The sequence below is a fragment of the Tympanuchus pallidicinctus genome, unplaced genomic scaffold, assembly GCF_026119805.1.
Source record: "Tympanuchus pallidicinctus isolate F22 unplaced genomic scaffold, pur_lepc_1.0 scaffold4, whole genome shotgun sequence".
Classification (NCBI taxonomy): domain Eukaryota; kingdom Metazoa; phylum Chordata; class Aves; order Galliformes; family Phasianidae; genus Tympanuchus; species Tympanuchus pallidicinctus.
This window is the reverse complement of record NW_026294758.1, coordinates 49,484,717-49,502,427: the sequence shown is the minus strand read 5'-3', so window position 1 is coordinate 49,502,427 and position 17,711 is coordinate 49,484,717. Positions and strand designations below refer to the sequence as shown.

General features: G+C 41.2%; 1 protein-coding gene across 10 annotated transcripts in view; it reads right to left on the bottom strand.

Moving 5' to 3' along the window:
- Positions 1-2,612: 2,612 nt before the first annotated feature.
- ARHGEF28 (Rho guanine nucleotide exchange factor 28) overlaps positions 2,613-17,711 on the bottom strand; it is a 138,788-nt gene continuing 123,689 nt past the window's right edge. For 9 of the 10 annotated variants that reach the window (XM_052701258.1, XM_052701261.1, XM_052701260.1 and 6 more), the window contains one exon: positions 2,613-13,274. In XM_052701258.1, coding sequence (XP_052557218.1) covers positions 13,114-13,274 — 161 coding nt within the window. In that variant the 3' untranslated portion in view covers positions 2,613-13,113. The remainder of the gene's footprint in view (positions 13,275-17,711) is intronic. The other variant, XM_052701265.1, reaches the window with a different exon arrangement.

The following is a 17,711-nucleotide window of genomic DNA, read 5'->3' as shown; positions in this document are numbered from 1 at the left end:
GTGCTTCTGATAACTGAATTTGAAGCTCAACCTTCTGCACTGTAAGAGACTGCTGACACAGCTTCATCTGGTCCACTAGGGCCAGTGGCTATTTTCTAAGGTAAGCTAGATGCAAGACTTTACGTTTGTATTTGCTGTTGAACACTTGACCAATGTAGTTTAAAGAACTGCAAGAGAGACCACATTGAACACTTTGCTAAAGAAGTTATGTATGGAATCATAGAGTCATAGAATTGTTGGAAACAACCGGCAAAATCATCAAGTCCAACTGTGCTGCCATTCCACTGCCACCACAAGCACTAACCCATATCATGCAGCTCTTCATCCAGACACCTCTTGAACACTGCCAGGGATGGTGACTCCACCACCTCCCTGGGCAGCCATTCCAGTGCCTGACCACTCTCTGGGAAAAAAAGTTCTTCCTTATGCCTAACCTAAACCTCCTCTGGTACAACTTGTGGCCATTTTGTTTGTTGCCTGGGAGAAGAGGCCAAGCCTGTCCTCATCAAAACTTCCCTTGAGGAAGTTGTAGAGTGCAATGAGGTCTCCCCTGAGCCTCCTCTTCTCCAGACTGAACAATCCCAGCTCCTTCAGCTACTCCTCATAGGATTTGTGCTCCAGACCCCTCACCAGTTTCGTTGCCCTCCTCTGCACACACTCCAGGGCCTCAATGTCTTTCCTGTAGTGAGGAGCCCAAAACTGAACACAATACTCGAGCTGTGGTCTCACCAGTGCTGAGTAGAGGGGGACAATCACCTCCCTGCTCCTGCTGGCCACACTATTTCTAATGCAGGCCAGGATGCCATTGGCCCTCTTGGCCACCTGGGCACTCTGTCGACTCATGTTCAGCTGAGCATCAACCAACACCCCCAGGTTCCTTTCCTTTTCACAGTCATGTAGTTAAGTCCAGTTCTAAGTTGCTAGGAAAACAAATTCAGGCATTGATGCAGAACATGAGTTTCTGTTCTTGTCTTGTTTGACAAAGTTTTAGCAATAAACAGTCCCTGAGAGACTTTCGGCTTTTTTGACCTAGAAGATGCAAAACTCCTTAACAGTACCCAAGCTCTATTTCTTTAAGTTGGCTTGGATACCACAAACATCTTAGAAACATCTGTATGGCAATCACTACAGGTCATTTTCCCTGCCAAAGAGTTTAGCACATGCAGAGCTTGAGGTTTCCACAGCTGCATTTTGTGTAGCGTCCAAGCCAGTTGATTTATATCTAGGAGAAGGCTTTTAATGGTGTTGCTTTGTGCAGCCATAGTACAACATCTTCAGATATAAAAGGCGATTTCAAGACTAGTTTCAAATTTCAGTAAGGAAGACAGACAGCTAAGGGCATGTGGGAAGATAATTTAATGAAAAATCGTAGGAGAACTTTTGTGTGAATAATGTAAAAGCATAGTAACATTTTACTATGTGATTACTATTGGAAAGGAGAAATATCCCTGATGGAAAAGATGGCAAACAGCTGTAAGATTAGCCAACAACTTATAGATGCTTAGAATTAAGGAGTAGGGATGAGGCAGGAAGGTAGTTAGGCCTACCTAAAACTAAGAAAGTATCTAACTGAAATCTAGTAGATGTTAACCTAATACACATGCTCAGAAACTATACGTATAAGAAAAGTCTGATGTAGGATATTATGAAAGTATGCTCTGGGTGAAGCTATTTTACTTGTTTATAAAGAGAGTGTAAAGACAAGTCTACATGTACTTGAAGAAATGGTACAAGTTTCTTCTTTAATGCTATTGGACTGCGGTGGAGATTTGCAACCTGAATTTTCTCACAAAATCATGGACACTCCTGCTCAATGGTTCATTGAATGTATAACTGGCACGGTAGCTGAATCAATATCTGCACTCTATTTCAGACCTTTCTATTAAAAAGGTTTTCTGTGCTCAATTTAATTTTATCCATTTTATCAAATTCATTCATTCAATCGCGTTAATTTTTCATCTTTCTCTTAAAGATTTATTTCTTCATATTATGGATTAGATGGTGCTTTTCTTTCTGCAAAAAAGTTTTCTAAATCAAAGTGAGAACAAGCAAGCATCTCATTAGCAACAAGAATAACACAAATAAATCTAGACTCATTCAAAAAGCAAGCTGTAGTCTTTTCTAATTATTTCCATAACCCTAAGGAACCCACATTTCCCAGGAGAGTATCTGAGATAATCCTTGAATATTAAGAAATAAGGAGAAAGTGCAGCAGATTTAGCAGGCAAATTGGAAAGAGAAAGAGGATTGAGCACCTGGGAAAGAGACGTGCTTCAGCATTCATCAGACTGGCTGTTATTTCTCGCAGTTGGGAAAAAACATCCATCATTTTTCATTCCTCGGTCATACAGATGATTCAGAAAGTTTTACACTACAAATAATGCTGTTTAAAAAAATAAATTTTTCAAGTACCTGATTGTCATATGAGCAGCAGACTGGGGTATGAAATTTCGCCAAGAGTGCTTAGAAAATCATTTTTAAAATAGGATCCAGGAAATGAATTGTGCCATGGAAATATTTTATTTAATAGCTCTCAGCAAGTTAATGTATTTGCGCTTGCACTCTACTTTTGATGAAAATGCTTAATTTTGTCTAAATACTAGAATATGTAGTTTTGGTTGTTTGTTTTTTTTTTTAATTAAGAAAAGCTGGATACTTGTCCCTTATAACATGGAGCTCTGAGGCTTTCACAAAATTTCAACTGGAAACATTGCAAAGATTTTCCTTTCACTCTAGGCAGTGTGTGCAGTTCTGAGGAGGTGCCTGCTCTTTTTCAATGAGATGCACTTGGGAAACACTGTGAGCAATTTTTGCATTTCTTTTTCAATCAGCTGTGGTCCCAATCCAAGAAGGTATTCACCAGTCAGCCACAGCTACCCCAGAGCACAATACTGCCACTTCTAAAAGCTCGAACGATCATGCTCAGGTAACATTTTTTCTATTGCACAGCTTACTTTATTTTCTCCTCCATGCTTTTGAGTGAGGCTTCGAAAATTCCAGACAGTCCATCTCCCCACGCAGTGGCAGCAGGAGAACAGGAGTGGTGGTGGAAGAAACGATGACTACTGCTAGACCTAATCTCTGGATGAAGCCTCTTCTATGAGTGGCTTCTTCTTACTCCCGAGCAACAGACCCCGTGAAGCTCAGTGCATGTCCTGGAGCACCAGATGACTGGGCACTGTTCCCTCCCTGTTAGGCAAAGAGGAAAGAATTCAGTGTTGTCTTAGCGATCTCAGGTTCTATTATAGGCGTACAGCAAACCTCACTGAGTAAAGGGGGAGGGAGAAGGTTTGGGAGTGATTTTTTGGTACTTCTTTTGAGCTCAGCAGTACCCCATCGGCAGCAAGGAGCCCTAAACTTTACATTCATGTGCACTTGCATAAGCTTCCCTTCTCTCTTTGCATGCTTAAATTTATGTATACATATAAATGCCCCCAAAAGCTATGATACATCTGAGGTTTTTCAGCCAGCATTAAATGCTACTCTTTAATCTTGATCTATTTCACAGGTGAACAAGCTCTTCAGAATTCCTGGATTTTGTAGGAAGAGGAAGGGAAGCTTGTGTGTTTGATTTTGGCATTTTTATGTGAAATACGATGACCCAGATACATGCTGATTTTAACAGTCTCTTTTTTTTTTCATTATTTGTATTTTCAGCATGTAGAGGGCATCACTCTTTGTATATCAATAATTCATTTTACCCATAACATAAATTAAGGTGGTTTGCTTTCTTTTCCTTTGTTTTTCATTCATACACATGCAGGCACAGGCACACATGCATATTAATTACAAGTGGAAAGTGCAAATGACACTACATACTACACAGCATCTGCTCAATCCTTAATTAACCAACCTTCATGTGGTTCCCATGGCAACAATGCTTAACAGACTCCCCTGACTTAGAATATTCAATAGAAAATCTTACACTACATATTTTATTCAAATTGTGGCCATCAGATTACGTTTGTGTTAGCATTGTAGTGGCTGTGTTGATGGGAACAGAATGAGTCCTTGCTCTACTTGACCTCTCCACATATATTACCTCATTAAAATGTATAATAATGCTCAAGCTAAGTCACGTTAAGGCAGACTCGGTCTTTTTCAAAGGCTAGGCAGAAGCCCATTACCCCTTTTTTTGTTTGTCAATTTTCTCAAGCTTCAGAAAATGAGCAGGAATATTTTTCAACCCTGCTCTTGCAACAACCATCCTAAGGGCAATTATGAAATTCTCAACAGCAAAAAGGCATTTCCTTGGTGTATTTCCTATCTCTCTATTTCTCATTTCTTATCAGCAGTCTCCAAGCATATGTTTTAGCAAGGTATGTTCCCCATTATCCCAAGGGAATGTGGATTAACACTTGCTGTTATAGCTAATGAAAAAGCAATATATTTTGGTAACTCATTTAGCAAGGGAAGCCCTATTCTCATTTTTGGCCACATCCTCTGTGGCTTTCTTCTAGATGCACGTGTCTCTCTACACTGAATGATGCACTATGATGGTGTTGGACTGCTCCACTAGCTAGACTTCAAGACCTTTTTCTTGTCAAGAATGAAAAGCTACACCCCACAGGAGAAAAGTCCTGATTGCCACGGGCCAATTGTGACCCATTGACAACATGGCCCTTCCTGTACCCAGCACAGCACCCTGCAGCAGGCCATTTGGATGAAAACTCTTAGAAGAGAATCACAGAGGGAGGCAGGAGCCATCCCTGCTGTTTTCTACCCTGCTTATGCCCAGAAAGCTCTCTCCCCAGAGACAGGGATAGGACAGAGCCCTCTGAAGGCCAAGAAGCTCTGCTCCTTCGGGGACAGGCTCCACTGGTAGGCTGGGGCAGGGAGCTATATGGGGCCATAATCACATCCAACATTTTTTGTCCTGTAAGAACAGTCATGAATAGTATTGCCCCCATGTGGGAAAAACCAACCAACCAACCAATAATGGGATAACAGGGCAAGTGATTTGAGAAGGGTCCTGGGTAAAATGAGAAGAAGGAGGCAGGAGCAGGTGACTTCAGGCCATGACTGTACACTAGTGACAACTGGAAGGTAGGGCATGTTGGCTTGCAAAACCTCTCTGTCTTTGCATTTCATAAACTGCTGTATCTTTCCTCTGGGTATTAAATTACAAGTTTAAACACTGGCTGCATACGGACAGAGTTGAAAAGAATGATTTTGCTATTGTACGCAGAAAACTGTATTGCTCTCAAAGTATGTACAAATTAAACGTTACTCTGAGTTCAGGGATAATCTAATTATTGCTTCCTTTTGAAGTAAGAGAACAATATTTACTCAGTAAATTATGGACCTTTAAAGGTAATACTTTCTTTGAAGATTAAACAACACACATGTTGTCAGTTATTATAACCATATTTGACCCCTTTTGCTCTGTAAAAATAGAAATGAATTTTGAGCTTTCACACAGATGTTACATTTCAGAAGGCATTTCACTGCTTCATATCCCTATCAAATGCCTTTAATGAGTGACTGAGAGGGCAAAGTATCAGAAAATCTGCTTGTGTGATGTGTGCAGTGCACAGCTACTCTGCAGTTCACAAGAACTTCTCATTTTAGCATGGAGGGGACATCAGTGGCATGGAGAAACCATCCTCAACATTGGGGTTGGCAGCAGGTTGGGCTCATAAGTCAGCAAGTCTGCTCTTAGTGACAGGAGTCTAGGGTACATATGTCTTCTGGAAAGGATGCAGAGCATCCTAGTTTTGTGCTAGGGGCTGGTCACAGCATAAGGAAGGACCTAAGTGCAAAACCTGGCATCTCCAGGAGAGTTCAGCAGGTCCAGCAGGACCAGGCAGTGCAATATCATGCTTCACAGCTGTGGATCCTCAATGCATCCAGCCAATGCAAAGGCTGCCATAGACAGAGATGATCCTTCCTGCAGTGAATTCCTGAAGTGATTACATCAAGCTTAATTTTCAGCTCTGAATAGTGTAATTTCATGGAATTCCCATGTGGACTTTTTTCTTTACTAAATTCCTAAATAGTGTATAGAAGCTTGAAAAACATAGCATTGAAGTGGAACAGTTTGAGTCTTTCAAGTTCAGAATAAGTTCCAAATATCTGAAGGCCCTTGGATCTCTTTTATGTTCAGGCCCATCTTTGTAATTACCCAAGAATTGCTGACAGAAGTTATAGAAATAATAGGTTGGAAACTTCTGAGCAATGTTTAGGGAAATGTTTCTGCTTATCAGAAAGCAATCAGGAAATTAAGCGGTGAACACTAATCGAGTTACATTTAATTGAAATTATAGATGGAAGGACTGCATTCCGGGGAATTTCAGATGTTCTACGCTCCAAATTTCTCAGAACGAGGAAAATTTTGAGTGCTCAGGTTGCATGTTCAGAATATTTGAGAAGCATTTTGAAGCCTTGTCATCTCACAGGGCATTCGGTTGTAGGACTATGACGCAGTCCTGCCTGCAGGACAAGCAGGAGTGACTAAGCCTTTGCAAAGATGTTAAAATGTTTCTCCTCCTTTTGGTGGTTTCTCACAATGCTGTTATGTTGTCTTTGAAAGTTTTTCTCCTGATCTTTCTGAAGAATTATGCTATAAATAGAATGAAAACAGCTCGAGTCAGAATTAGAAATTGAGCCAGTGTGCAAACTGAGACTTCTAGTGAAACAGCTGAGGAGTCTTACCCTTCACTACTAATTACTTTCAACTGTGAAGTACCCTTCAGCAGCCAGCATTCAGCCTTGGGTACTGTGAGCGGTCTCCCAGTGCTGTTCCACCTTCTGCAACCTGCACACAACCAACTCAGCTCTAGGTAGGCACCACAGGGATGACAGCTAAATAGGTGGCTGGCCTGTGTGACTTAGAGGTTCCTCTGAGGTCCTGCTGCTCTCCTGTGTGTTAAAGCAGGGTTGAGTGTGGCACCGGTGATCCAAGCCTCAATGGCATCAAATAGCTTGTTCCTCTCTCAGCTAGGTTTTTGGATGCCAGCCTGCACTGTGTTGCTGCCAGACATGTGATAGCCATTAGGAAACAGATGAGAATGCCCCACAGATCACCTACAACCCATGCATGGATTGCCCATATGCAAAGTTAGCTTTCTGTACCACTTCACCTTATGGTAAAAAAACAATGCAATTCCAGAAGTAGAAAAGCACCTATCTTGTTCTCTGTCCTCAAGCTTTACATATATACTGAGGACTTAAAGAAACTGATCTTATCAGTTCAACTTCCAACAGAAACCTTGGGCAGCAGCTTGAAGTCAGTCAGATTTGTTTAAGATACAAGCCACAGCATTCAACAGGAGCAATGGCATTTCCAACTCATGACTTACCGATGAGAAATTTTATACATCTCTTGTCTAGATACAACGTGGAGGCTAGCTGACCCAGGACATCACCTCCATGGTGGGAAAGAGTCTCCAAACCATCTTGAAGAAGGAATAAACTATGTGCAAGACTTTTCTGTCTATAGAAAATCCAGAAGCACTCCCAGATCTCAAAGTAAATGACTGATTTGATGTATACTTCAAAGGAGGCCACACCTTAGCTTTGGAGCCTCTGAGTCCTTCCTTTGCCTGCGGCATTGCCACTGTCCAGCCTTCATTGAGATACAAGCTGTTTCAATATTACTTCAGAACGAAGCACTTGGAGATAATTTAATGAAGCCTGGGCAACCTTGTCAATCCACCAAGTGGCTGCACGCTGGTTTTAAATCAGACCACAGCTGGCACCTGCAACTCTGCAAGGAAAGCAACATCAGCAGAGCAGCAGTTTGACTCCCTCTGATGTTATCCATTTCACTGACAGCCAGAGCACCTCGCCTCGAAACCCCGCTCCTTGCACAAGTGAGACAACAATAACACATTGTCAATAGCATCAAAAGTGGCAGAGAGTCCCTAGAAGATGATAATGGATACCCTCCACTGCCTTTGTATCTAGATTGGGCTTGGATGAGGATATTTCATAGAATTTACTTTAGTTTATTCGCTTTGATTATTTTTTTCTAACTGGCCTATAATTAACTCTCAGCATTGCTAGGCCAACTGTGTGCAAGTAGAAAAGTTTCACTGCAGGTTGGATATTACATACTTCAGCCAGAAGTGACACTAATTTCACGTGTTTTTTGCATCTTTACCTGAATGTCCACCCAGGGCTGCTGATCCCAGGGTACTGTCAATCCACTCACCTAGGAGGGCTAGGGACAATCTGTCTTCAGCTCATGAGATACCTCATCCATGCAGAGCATACTGGTGAAAAATGGTAAGCATGGGTGACTGAAAGGTTCACACCTTTGCACAGCTCCTTTAGGCGTGATTTGGCAATGCTATAGAAAGCTGCTAAGAAGGTTTCCTTGAGTGTGATAAACATCCTCCAGAGGAGAAATTCTTTGTTTCAACTTGCACTGTTCACCGTCACTTTTGTAGATATCTGATTCTCACTCTGTCTGGCACTGGTTTTCAAAATATCTAATTCAACCATTCTCAGATTATCAAGCTCACAAACAATAAGCAGTTCAATAATTACTGATTGTTTTTCCCCAAGTGGAAAAGCTTGTTACATTATGGAGTTCATAAAACATCCCAGAGATAGGATATAGTCTTCCTGCATCCTCTGTTTCCAGAGTGTTTTTTTCATCTTCCTTTTCTTTCCTTTGTGATCTTTTGAGTCCCAACCTCAGAACTCAGTAGGAGCTGCAGATCTCTGTGAGGCTGAGTCCCTCTGTGTGAGGGATGGGGATGTCTTTAGTGGGGCCTGAGAGTGAGTTATCTGAAGAAGAGGTGGGAGCATCTATCTAGCTGAATGATAAGAAACGTTCCTGGGGAATTCTGGAGACAGCTACTGACTTGGCTTGAGCTGCCATCAACACTGCTGTAAATGTCTGTGAAAAATTTTGACATTCCCAATGACAGTATGGAGAATTTCACTGCTGTGGCCTACAGAATATGTTCAAGTTCCTCCGTGATCCTCTTAGTTTCTGGTAATCTCCTGATACAAAAAGCCAAGCTGCCTATTTTATGATGCATTTTTGCAGAACAATGGACAGTATTAATGATAATTACTTAGGTAACTGCTAGCAAGGATATGTTGTGAGGTTTTTCATTTAAATTGAAGAAATGAAATGGTCTAGTTTCATACCAGCCTACTAAAGGAAGCCTTTATGCAATCATTCAAGACACTGAATTTAAGCCATCCTTGTAGTTGCAACTCAGAACAGGGCAGAAAGTGAAACATGAAAACCTTGCTGAAGGCTAACATCTAGTTGTCATGACTAAGATTGCTAAGAATATTCACAGCTTCTTCTGTAGTGCTTCCACATTCAGGTCTTTGACAGGGAAAAAAAACAAACACAACCAATTACTTTGGCAAGAAAGTCTTGAGGGCTGCAATTCGGTAACAGAAAGAGCAGACATCCAATCTGTTACAGTATGCTGATGCCCCATAACCTATGCCATTTCTACCTCATACATAAAACAGGAATATTGACGACTCTTCTCTGGAAGGATTTGGGGCTGCAATTCTTTTCAAACAGAGTATTAATTAGAAGGTATCTGAGAAGTCATGTTATTTCCCCATTTGTCATCAAATGCATACGGAGAACTGCTTCATCAGCAACTTTCGCCTGCATTCACAATTCAATCACTGGCATTTCCAGGAAAGATACTGATCACAGCACAGCCTCGTGATTATTCTCTGAACAGACAACTCCACAAACATGGTTTTACTAACAGTACAGCACGTTACTACAGAATTTGCATCAACTTAACTGAGCTGCAGTGAAACATTTTGCTAGTTTTTTTATGGACAGCATACAAACCAATGCAGCCAGCAGGTCACAGTGAGCAAAATGATTAATGTTGCAAACATTAAGAGATTTTTTTTTTAGAATTCATCTTTATAAATAATCTTCGAGGAGTTTTGCTGAGAGCCTAATCTGTATTTATTTTGGACATTTGAAAATCACATCTGTGCATGGACTGGCTTATTGAAAAGTCTCTAAAACTGCAGCTGAGTTTACCCTAACACTCTAAACAACATCCAAGCACTTGCTCTATTCTGGCCTCATCTTGTAAGTAACTGAGTACACAAATCTAAAGCTGTTGATTCAGCTCGCTGTAAGCTTGAGACTTTTTGTTTACCATCTTACAAAAATTGACGAAGAAAGGTTTGTTGTGAACTTCAGTTAAAATCTAAAGCTATGAAATAAGGCAGCACTACTTGTATCCAGCAATACCAAGGAGAAAGTGCGGGACAAAGTCTAGACATATAGTGAAGAAAGCCCTCTTTGTTAAGGATGGAATAGCATTAACAAAAACAAAAGGAACAAACAGAAAGCCCAGTGTAGTGGAGATTTGCAGTAAAGCACTTGTTTCTTTAATTTCAACACAAAAATAAATGACTAAATTCAATTTTGAGCTTTCACAGTCAAGATGTCTTGACAAGCATATCAAAAAAGCAAGCACAATACGCAGTAAGAGTTAGAAAAAAATACAACAGGCCATGTGAATATACCCATTTCAAAGGAGAATAAAGAAGCCGAGGCGTAGAAAGTACTTCTGAATATATATTTCTATTTAGAAAAGAGTAGGAATCATTAATACATGACTGACAGTGACTGAAAGTGCAACCCCCTAAAATGATCGAGTCTCACTGGGGCTTCATTTAAATTCTGCAATGTATTAACAAATGCCTGAATAATGGACAGAGTTCAGGGGTTCATAATACATCTTGTTATAAAGAACACCTGCCGAGACCATACTGATCTGTAGTTTAAACATCTTATACAATTAAAATACCTAAATCTAGAAGCCACCTGTTTCCTTTGCCTTCCCCAAGTGCCTTAAGTTTTACTGTAAACACAGGTGAGCAAAATAAGATGCTGTCTGATATTAGGGGACTTGAGAAATTTGCACAACAGCTGAAGTCCCGGTCAGTGGCTTTTGAACTCCCAGCCCCCCAGTTAAAACTGATGAGAGAAGCAGAATCCTCTCTTTCTCTCTCTCTTTCCTTGCCACTTACAAGACAATTCCCACACTGGTTTGGGACAGCAGCTATCCATCCAGCAGCTTGGATTTGACAGCAACCAGCACCAGATGTTGCAGTAGAGGCATAATAAAAAGCAGAATGAGCAACTGTGGAGGAAACTTTTTAATTTTTCCCAAATTCCCAGCGGGGCAATGTGCTTATCCCAAGACATGCTGTATCCCAGGAACTGAGATACCTGTTCACAAATTTAGCAAAAGCTAAAAAAGCTGTCCAGACAGCAGCCCCATCTCCACTGATGATCAGTGAAGCGAGGCTGTGGTCTGCAAGATCTCTAACAAGAGGCTGTATTTCCCTTCTAATTTTAGTCTAGCTGTGAAACAGAAAGCACATAAAGCACCTTCTGAAATTCTACAATGGTGCTTTGCTGTTTTGTTTTGCTTTGTTTCTCATACATAGATACCAAAGCAGTGCAGGTGAGTAGGAGCCTTGAAGGCTGGAAACTGAAACTGAAAAATACACTTGCAGGCCCAATCTTTCCACAGTGAGACTGGCACACCAGTTAACAGCATCTGGGAACCAAGATCTATTCACAGGAAATGTCGGTTGCTCCACTGTTAGCCCAAGACATCAACCAACCACTATTCTGACAGCACAGGGAGAAACGACTCAGAAAGTACTGCTTTTGATGTTCTCAAATAGCACAACAGCCTTGGAAAAGAAGCCTCCATGAACAAGAAACCCTTGCTGACAAACATCTGCTATCCAAGCTTGTGCTCCTTGCAGATCTTGCACAATGCAAAGCTTTGCAGAAAGCCTTCAAATCTATACAAACAACCCAGCACTCCCCTGTGCCAAAAGCCACGAGCTAACCCAGAGCAGCACAGCTGTGCTCCTTCCATGTCACTGCAGGACATGCCTGCTCCTGGTTTTACCAGCGGAGGTGCCTGGAGTGCAGTTTTGGCAGCACTGCACCAACACAGGAAGTGGACAAGGGGATGTAAGTTTTTCCTCCTGTTTTCAAATTTCTTTGGAAGACCCAGCACTGAAACAGAGTTACAGTTTTGCAGAAAGGCGTGGAGCATTTATTAAATTCAGTGAAACTATACAGACATTTCTGAAAGACAAGAAGGTATAAAACAGGCCCCATTTCTTACTACCTAATGCTGATGATCCCATGAACCTGAACACAAGAAGCTAGCTGGCTTCCACACGGGAAAGCAACAGTTTCCAATGGGATCAATTAAACTGAAAGCCTACTATTTTGCCCAGAGAAGCTGTGGATGCCCTTTCTCTGGAAGCAGGTTAGACGGGGCCCTGGGCAACCTGATCTAGTGCAAGACCGCCCGGCCCATGGCAAGAGGGGTGGAAGTAGGTGGCTTGTAAGTTCCAACCCACATCATTCTATGATTCTGATTCTATGATTCTATGATTACATGGTTCTATAATTCTATTTATCCCCTATTTCTTCCTTTGAACAGTGGAGTTTCATCCGCTAAATTTTAATGCACATACTGAAATGAGTTATAACACAATAACAAACTGACATAACAGCATCTCTGCACAGAGCTTGGCAATAGTACCGAAACGGTGATAAGCTCTGGGACATGAACAAACACTTACTAGCAATTACACTGATACCATAAAAAACATCCCCTTCTAAGTAGTTGCAGAGCCAAGGGATAAGAAAAACAGCCCAATAATTAAGGATACATAGCGCATTTCAGAAGAGATTATAGTTATAACTCACTAGTTGCTGTCTTTTCACATAGTAACTCTATAGTTAGAAGGCTACTGATCCATACCCTGAATTCCCAAACAGTAGGCTCACCTCTCTTAGTTTGCCCTTTCCAATAGAAGTCTTCAGAGAAATGGAACAGTCACATTCATCGCCCTTGGTGGCATCTTTGTAATTCCAAAATGCTACATCTCCCTTGCTACCCACTGCTTCTTGCAAAGCATTTGAAATCACATCATAAATTAAAGATCATAAAAAAGGTTCCAAAATAACTTAATTGTTATATTTATCATTGGGAAAATTTTGCATTGGGTATTAAATACTATCCTTAAAGCCACTTGGTCATACAGAGAGTAACTACAAATATTTAGAAAACCAAACACAATTATATTTCCAAAGTGCTATTGAAATTAGACAGTGAGCCATCAGAGGTAAACAATGTTTTCCTCCCCTCCATCTCCACTTTCTGTATCCTGCAGGCTCTCAGGCTGGTGGTTCAGCAGCAGCGCTTCTACTCGTGGCGGCTGAATGGATCCATGGTTTGGACTGTCTGCCTGGGGACTCTGGATCTGTGATGCATTTAAATCTGTAAGAAACGAGAGGAGGACATGTGACAACACATCTTTTATGCCCATGCAACCACTAAGAGCAAATTTTGACTTTTTGATTAGCGATGTGCTAAAGCACCACCTCCAAGAAAGTCACATCTGTCCAGAAGGAAAAACACTCCTGTATTACTTAATTATATGAAAGACTGGTGAGAAATAGCATGCCCAAAACTACTGAAATCTGTTCAAGTCTTTCCATTGTCATGAAAGAGCTTGAATCCGTCTCACTATTTTTACAACAAACGACATTTACATCCTTACTTTGCCAACCAGAAGCACAATAGTGAAAATGTATACAGACTGTCAGAGTTGGGCTGGAGGGAAACACACTGTAGATAATCAGTACCCTTATTAGTAAGATAATCCAGTTATTAAACTAATATAGTTTCCATTATTACATAGAATTATGTTTGCAAGACTATTTTCTTATGGATGTGAAAGTTAGCAAAGTCCAGTTAAGAGACTGCTTGACTTGCACTTGCAGTCTGTAACAGACATGTAACTAGTCAGTTTCTTCCACCAATTTCATCTTTATTTCTTTGAGCAAACTACTTACTCTATTCTTGTCTCAGTTCTTTAGCTGTGGAAATATTAATTCTACCCAAGCACTACGAAATTATTTTACAGGACCTTTCATTTGTTATCTTCCCAATTTTCTCCTACAAATGCAGAGAATCAGGCACTTTTTTTTTTTTTTTCCTGCAGAGCTCTGAAGGCTTTTGCAATCATCTGTAAGTTACTCAAAAAACAAACAAACAAACTAACTAACTAACAAGTAAATAAACAACAACGACAAAAAACACCCACATGGTTGAATTCTCTCTCAGTGCCATTTCAGGACATCAGGAACTACATTATAGAAGTTAGTTCTTCTACAACTTTGTTTCTACAAATCAACATTTCCCATATGAACAAGATGCATGAGAAGGGAGCATATACCATCATATTTGGTATGAGAAAAGCTTGCGACAGACAAACTGCAATACTTGGCCCATTCTCATTAATACAGGACCAACCCAACCAACCTCTGCTACTACATAGGATTAAGGGCTTTGGAAAAACAACTCCACAGGAGGAAGCAGCATTCATGCAACAGCCATCACAGGTAACATCAGAAGCAAGCAAACCCAGCATTGGGTCCTTTGAGCCTTCTGTCACTCATGCAGAAACTAAAAAGACATTCTGTGCCCACCTCTGTCCTCATCCCTTCTCTCTTGTGTGCAAAGGAAATCTCTTATAAAGAAGATAATTGTTTTTCTTACTTACTGTCACTCTAAATGATCGTGATTTACAATGATACCTGCCCACAGCTGGTTCTTCCAAGATGCATGCAGCTTTCATCAGTCTCGTTTACTAAATTCATGGAAACATAAGTTTGCTGGCTAACTAAACTCAGGCTGCTCACTACCTCTGGGAATGTGGAGCAGTGCAAGTCAGCTGTGGGACAGTATATGAGAACAAACTGTTCTGCTGCACTGCCTTCAGTATGCTCTCCACTCTGATAACCTGAGAGCAAACAGCCTCCAGTACTTCACTCCAGTGCAAGCGGTACGTAGGCAGTACCTGCTGCTGAGATTGCAGGGCAGGTGCCAGGGCCAAGGTATTTATATATCATCAGTGGTTGGTCAGTACCAGGGTGACACAGAATGCAAGAAAATGCAGCCTAAATTCCCCTCTTTTTATTGTTTTACACTGGATTTAAGTGATTGAGTTTTAGTCTCTGCGAAAATCCACAGTAAGTTTTGATTGCAGGTGCACTACTCTGGATTTGCAGAATGTAATACAGGAGGACTGGACTCCCTTACTCAAACAGCTTAGCTTTGTTAGTTGACATCTGCACTTTTTTTTAATAGCCATATTAGAAAAAGATTACAATTTGCTGACTCAGATTCAAGAAACCAGAAATATCCTAACACCTGCTTGTCTTTATGCAAGCTGGATGCTTCAGTTTTATTTATTTAGTAAAAAGAGTGAAAGGTTCTCAATCTCTGAACGCTAGTACTGAAGGTAATTTTGCCCACATTAATATTCCTTTCAAGTCCTGTGAGTCTGTTCATCTTAACAAAGTTACATGCATAAAAATATCAGGCAGTAAGCATTTATGTGAAAGATCTTCTTCCAAAGTTTATGAAGTACATAATTGGAGAAGCCTAATTACAAATTTGAAGAAACCTAGAAAAGAAAAGAGAAACACCTTACACACAGTTTATTTTCTACCATCAAAACTAAACAGTAATTGCTTCACCAATTAAAGCAGTAGCTGTTTCCAAGCCATTTCTCATGAACTGGTACAATGCTAAACGGCAGAGCTAAGCAATGAAAACTGACAATGTTCTGGAAAAACAAATCACATGCAGTCACTGTTGGAATAAGTGATTTATTGGCAGTTTAGTTGCTTTTCTATTCTCTTATTATTTTTAAGCCCTTGCATTCTAAGAACCTGAACAACAGGAGAGTTTCAGATTGGATACCAGGAAAATGTTCTTCACCAGAAGGTGGTTGGGTGGAACACTGCCCTGGAATAGGCTCTCCAGGGCAGTGGTCACTGCACTGAGCTTGTCAGACTTTCTTAGATTCCCCTCCAGATATTCTGCAGGGGAATATGTCCATGATGCTGTGACTCCGTGATCCAGGGAATGACAGCCCAGACACCATCACAGTTGATACACACTTTGGTGAGGTGGAAAGGATCTGCTTTTCCAGCAAACGAGGGAAGGGAACAGTTTCAGATGCACCAGGCTCTTCCTCACCAAGGAACAGCATCCCCAGGCTGAAGCCTCATCCTGCTATGGGTGCCACACTGCAGGCTGCCTGGCAGGAGGCCATGCAGTCTGTCATGCAAGCAGAGAGAATGGCTTGTCAGTGATAAGCCACAGGTGAAGGGGCTGCTGGTGGTAAGGGACTGCCCAGAAACTCTGTGCTGGCAGTCAGAGTGGCACTGGGGAACCAAAGCCCGGCCTCTCTGCAGTGCTGTGATGGGCAGCCATGGCTTGGAGTGGATTTAGAGCTGGGCCAGTGAGGACCATCTGCCTTTGATGAGCCTCCTCTTCACTTCTTTTTTTTTTTTTTTTTTGCATAGCTCCAGCTCAATGAGGCCAGGTACCAGGCAACTGCAAACAAGACTTTATGACCATAAAGTATATTTTTAGACAACAAAAATAACAACACAAGCCTGTGAGGCAGCTTTCACATTATTTCCAGGGAGGACCTGAGTTCTCAGATCAGGGCCTGGTCTCCATTGCAGAGAACCAAAAGCTCCTGGCTTAAAACATGATCCAGGAAATGAGAAATGTGGCATTCTACTTGCTAATTGCCTTATCCTACCCTTCCTGTAACACCAAAAGACAGGATGACTGGCATAGCACAAACCACTTAGAGGTGAAAGACAAAGCAACGGAATTTGCACAAAGCTGAGATCAATAGTAATTTGCACAAAGCTGAGATCAATACATACCAAAACAAACACAGGGTCAAAGATTGGTGGTGGGAAGCCAAGTAAACACCTTATTAGTCACACTGATTCTCACCTTCTGTCTGTTGTCACAGGATGTAAGCATTTCCACATCAAATAAATGCCACAGATTTTCTCCTTCACCTCTCCCCCTTGGAGGACAAGAGCTCTGCAGGTAAGCCTGGAGTGCCCACAGTGAATGTTACAGGGAGGATGGGATGATGTTAACAAGGTGCTAGAAAATACTTCAGGCAGCAATCCCTGCTCAAGTGTCTGTGTTTTAAATAGAAAGCCCTTTCTCTTCCAGCTCTGACCCCAATTTTTCAGCATCACAGGATAAGTCACATTGCAAAGGATCTGAGAAAGTCTCTGGCCCGAACTGAGTCAGTTCTAAGGTCAGCATAGGTTGGAGGCTTCAGAGCTTTTCAAAAGAGAACAAAGGAAAAAAAAAAAAAAGAGGGAAAAAAAAAAAAGAAAGGAAAAAAGGGGAAGAGAAAAGGGAACTCATCACATGGACTATATTGCATAAACAGTAAGCGCACTGAGTGAATCTGTTATGACCTTCAGAGACCTGTGTCATATGTTGGCCCTCTTTAGAAAACAAACTGTCATTATACGAAGAAAGAGATGTGCCACTTTGAGCAACATGTTAGATTTTTAAATCAATTATTCATCTGTGGATAAAGAAAAAAAAAAAAAAAAAAACACAAAAAAACCAGAATAGAGTTACGTCTTGGTTTTACCATTTCTTTCTAATGACCAGTTTTTATACCAAGTTCATCTGGACTGACAGCTGACACATCAACTTAAGGCCAGAGCTATATGAAATGGCAGAGCTGCTGTATTTAATCCCCCACTCCCTCGGGCACTCATGCATAATGCAAAGCACAGGCAGACACCTAAAAAACAGTGCTAACTCCACCAGGACTGGGATATTCAACGGAATTCACGGGAAACAGGCTCC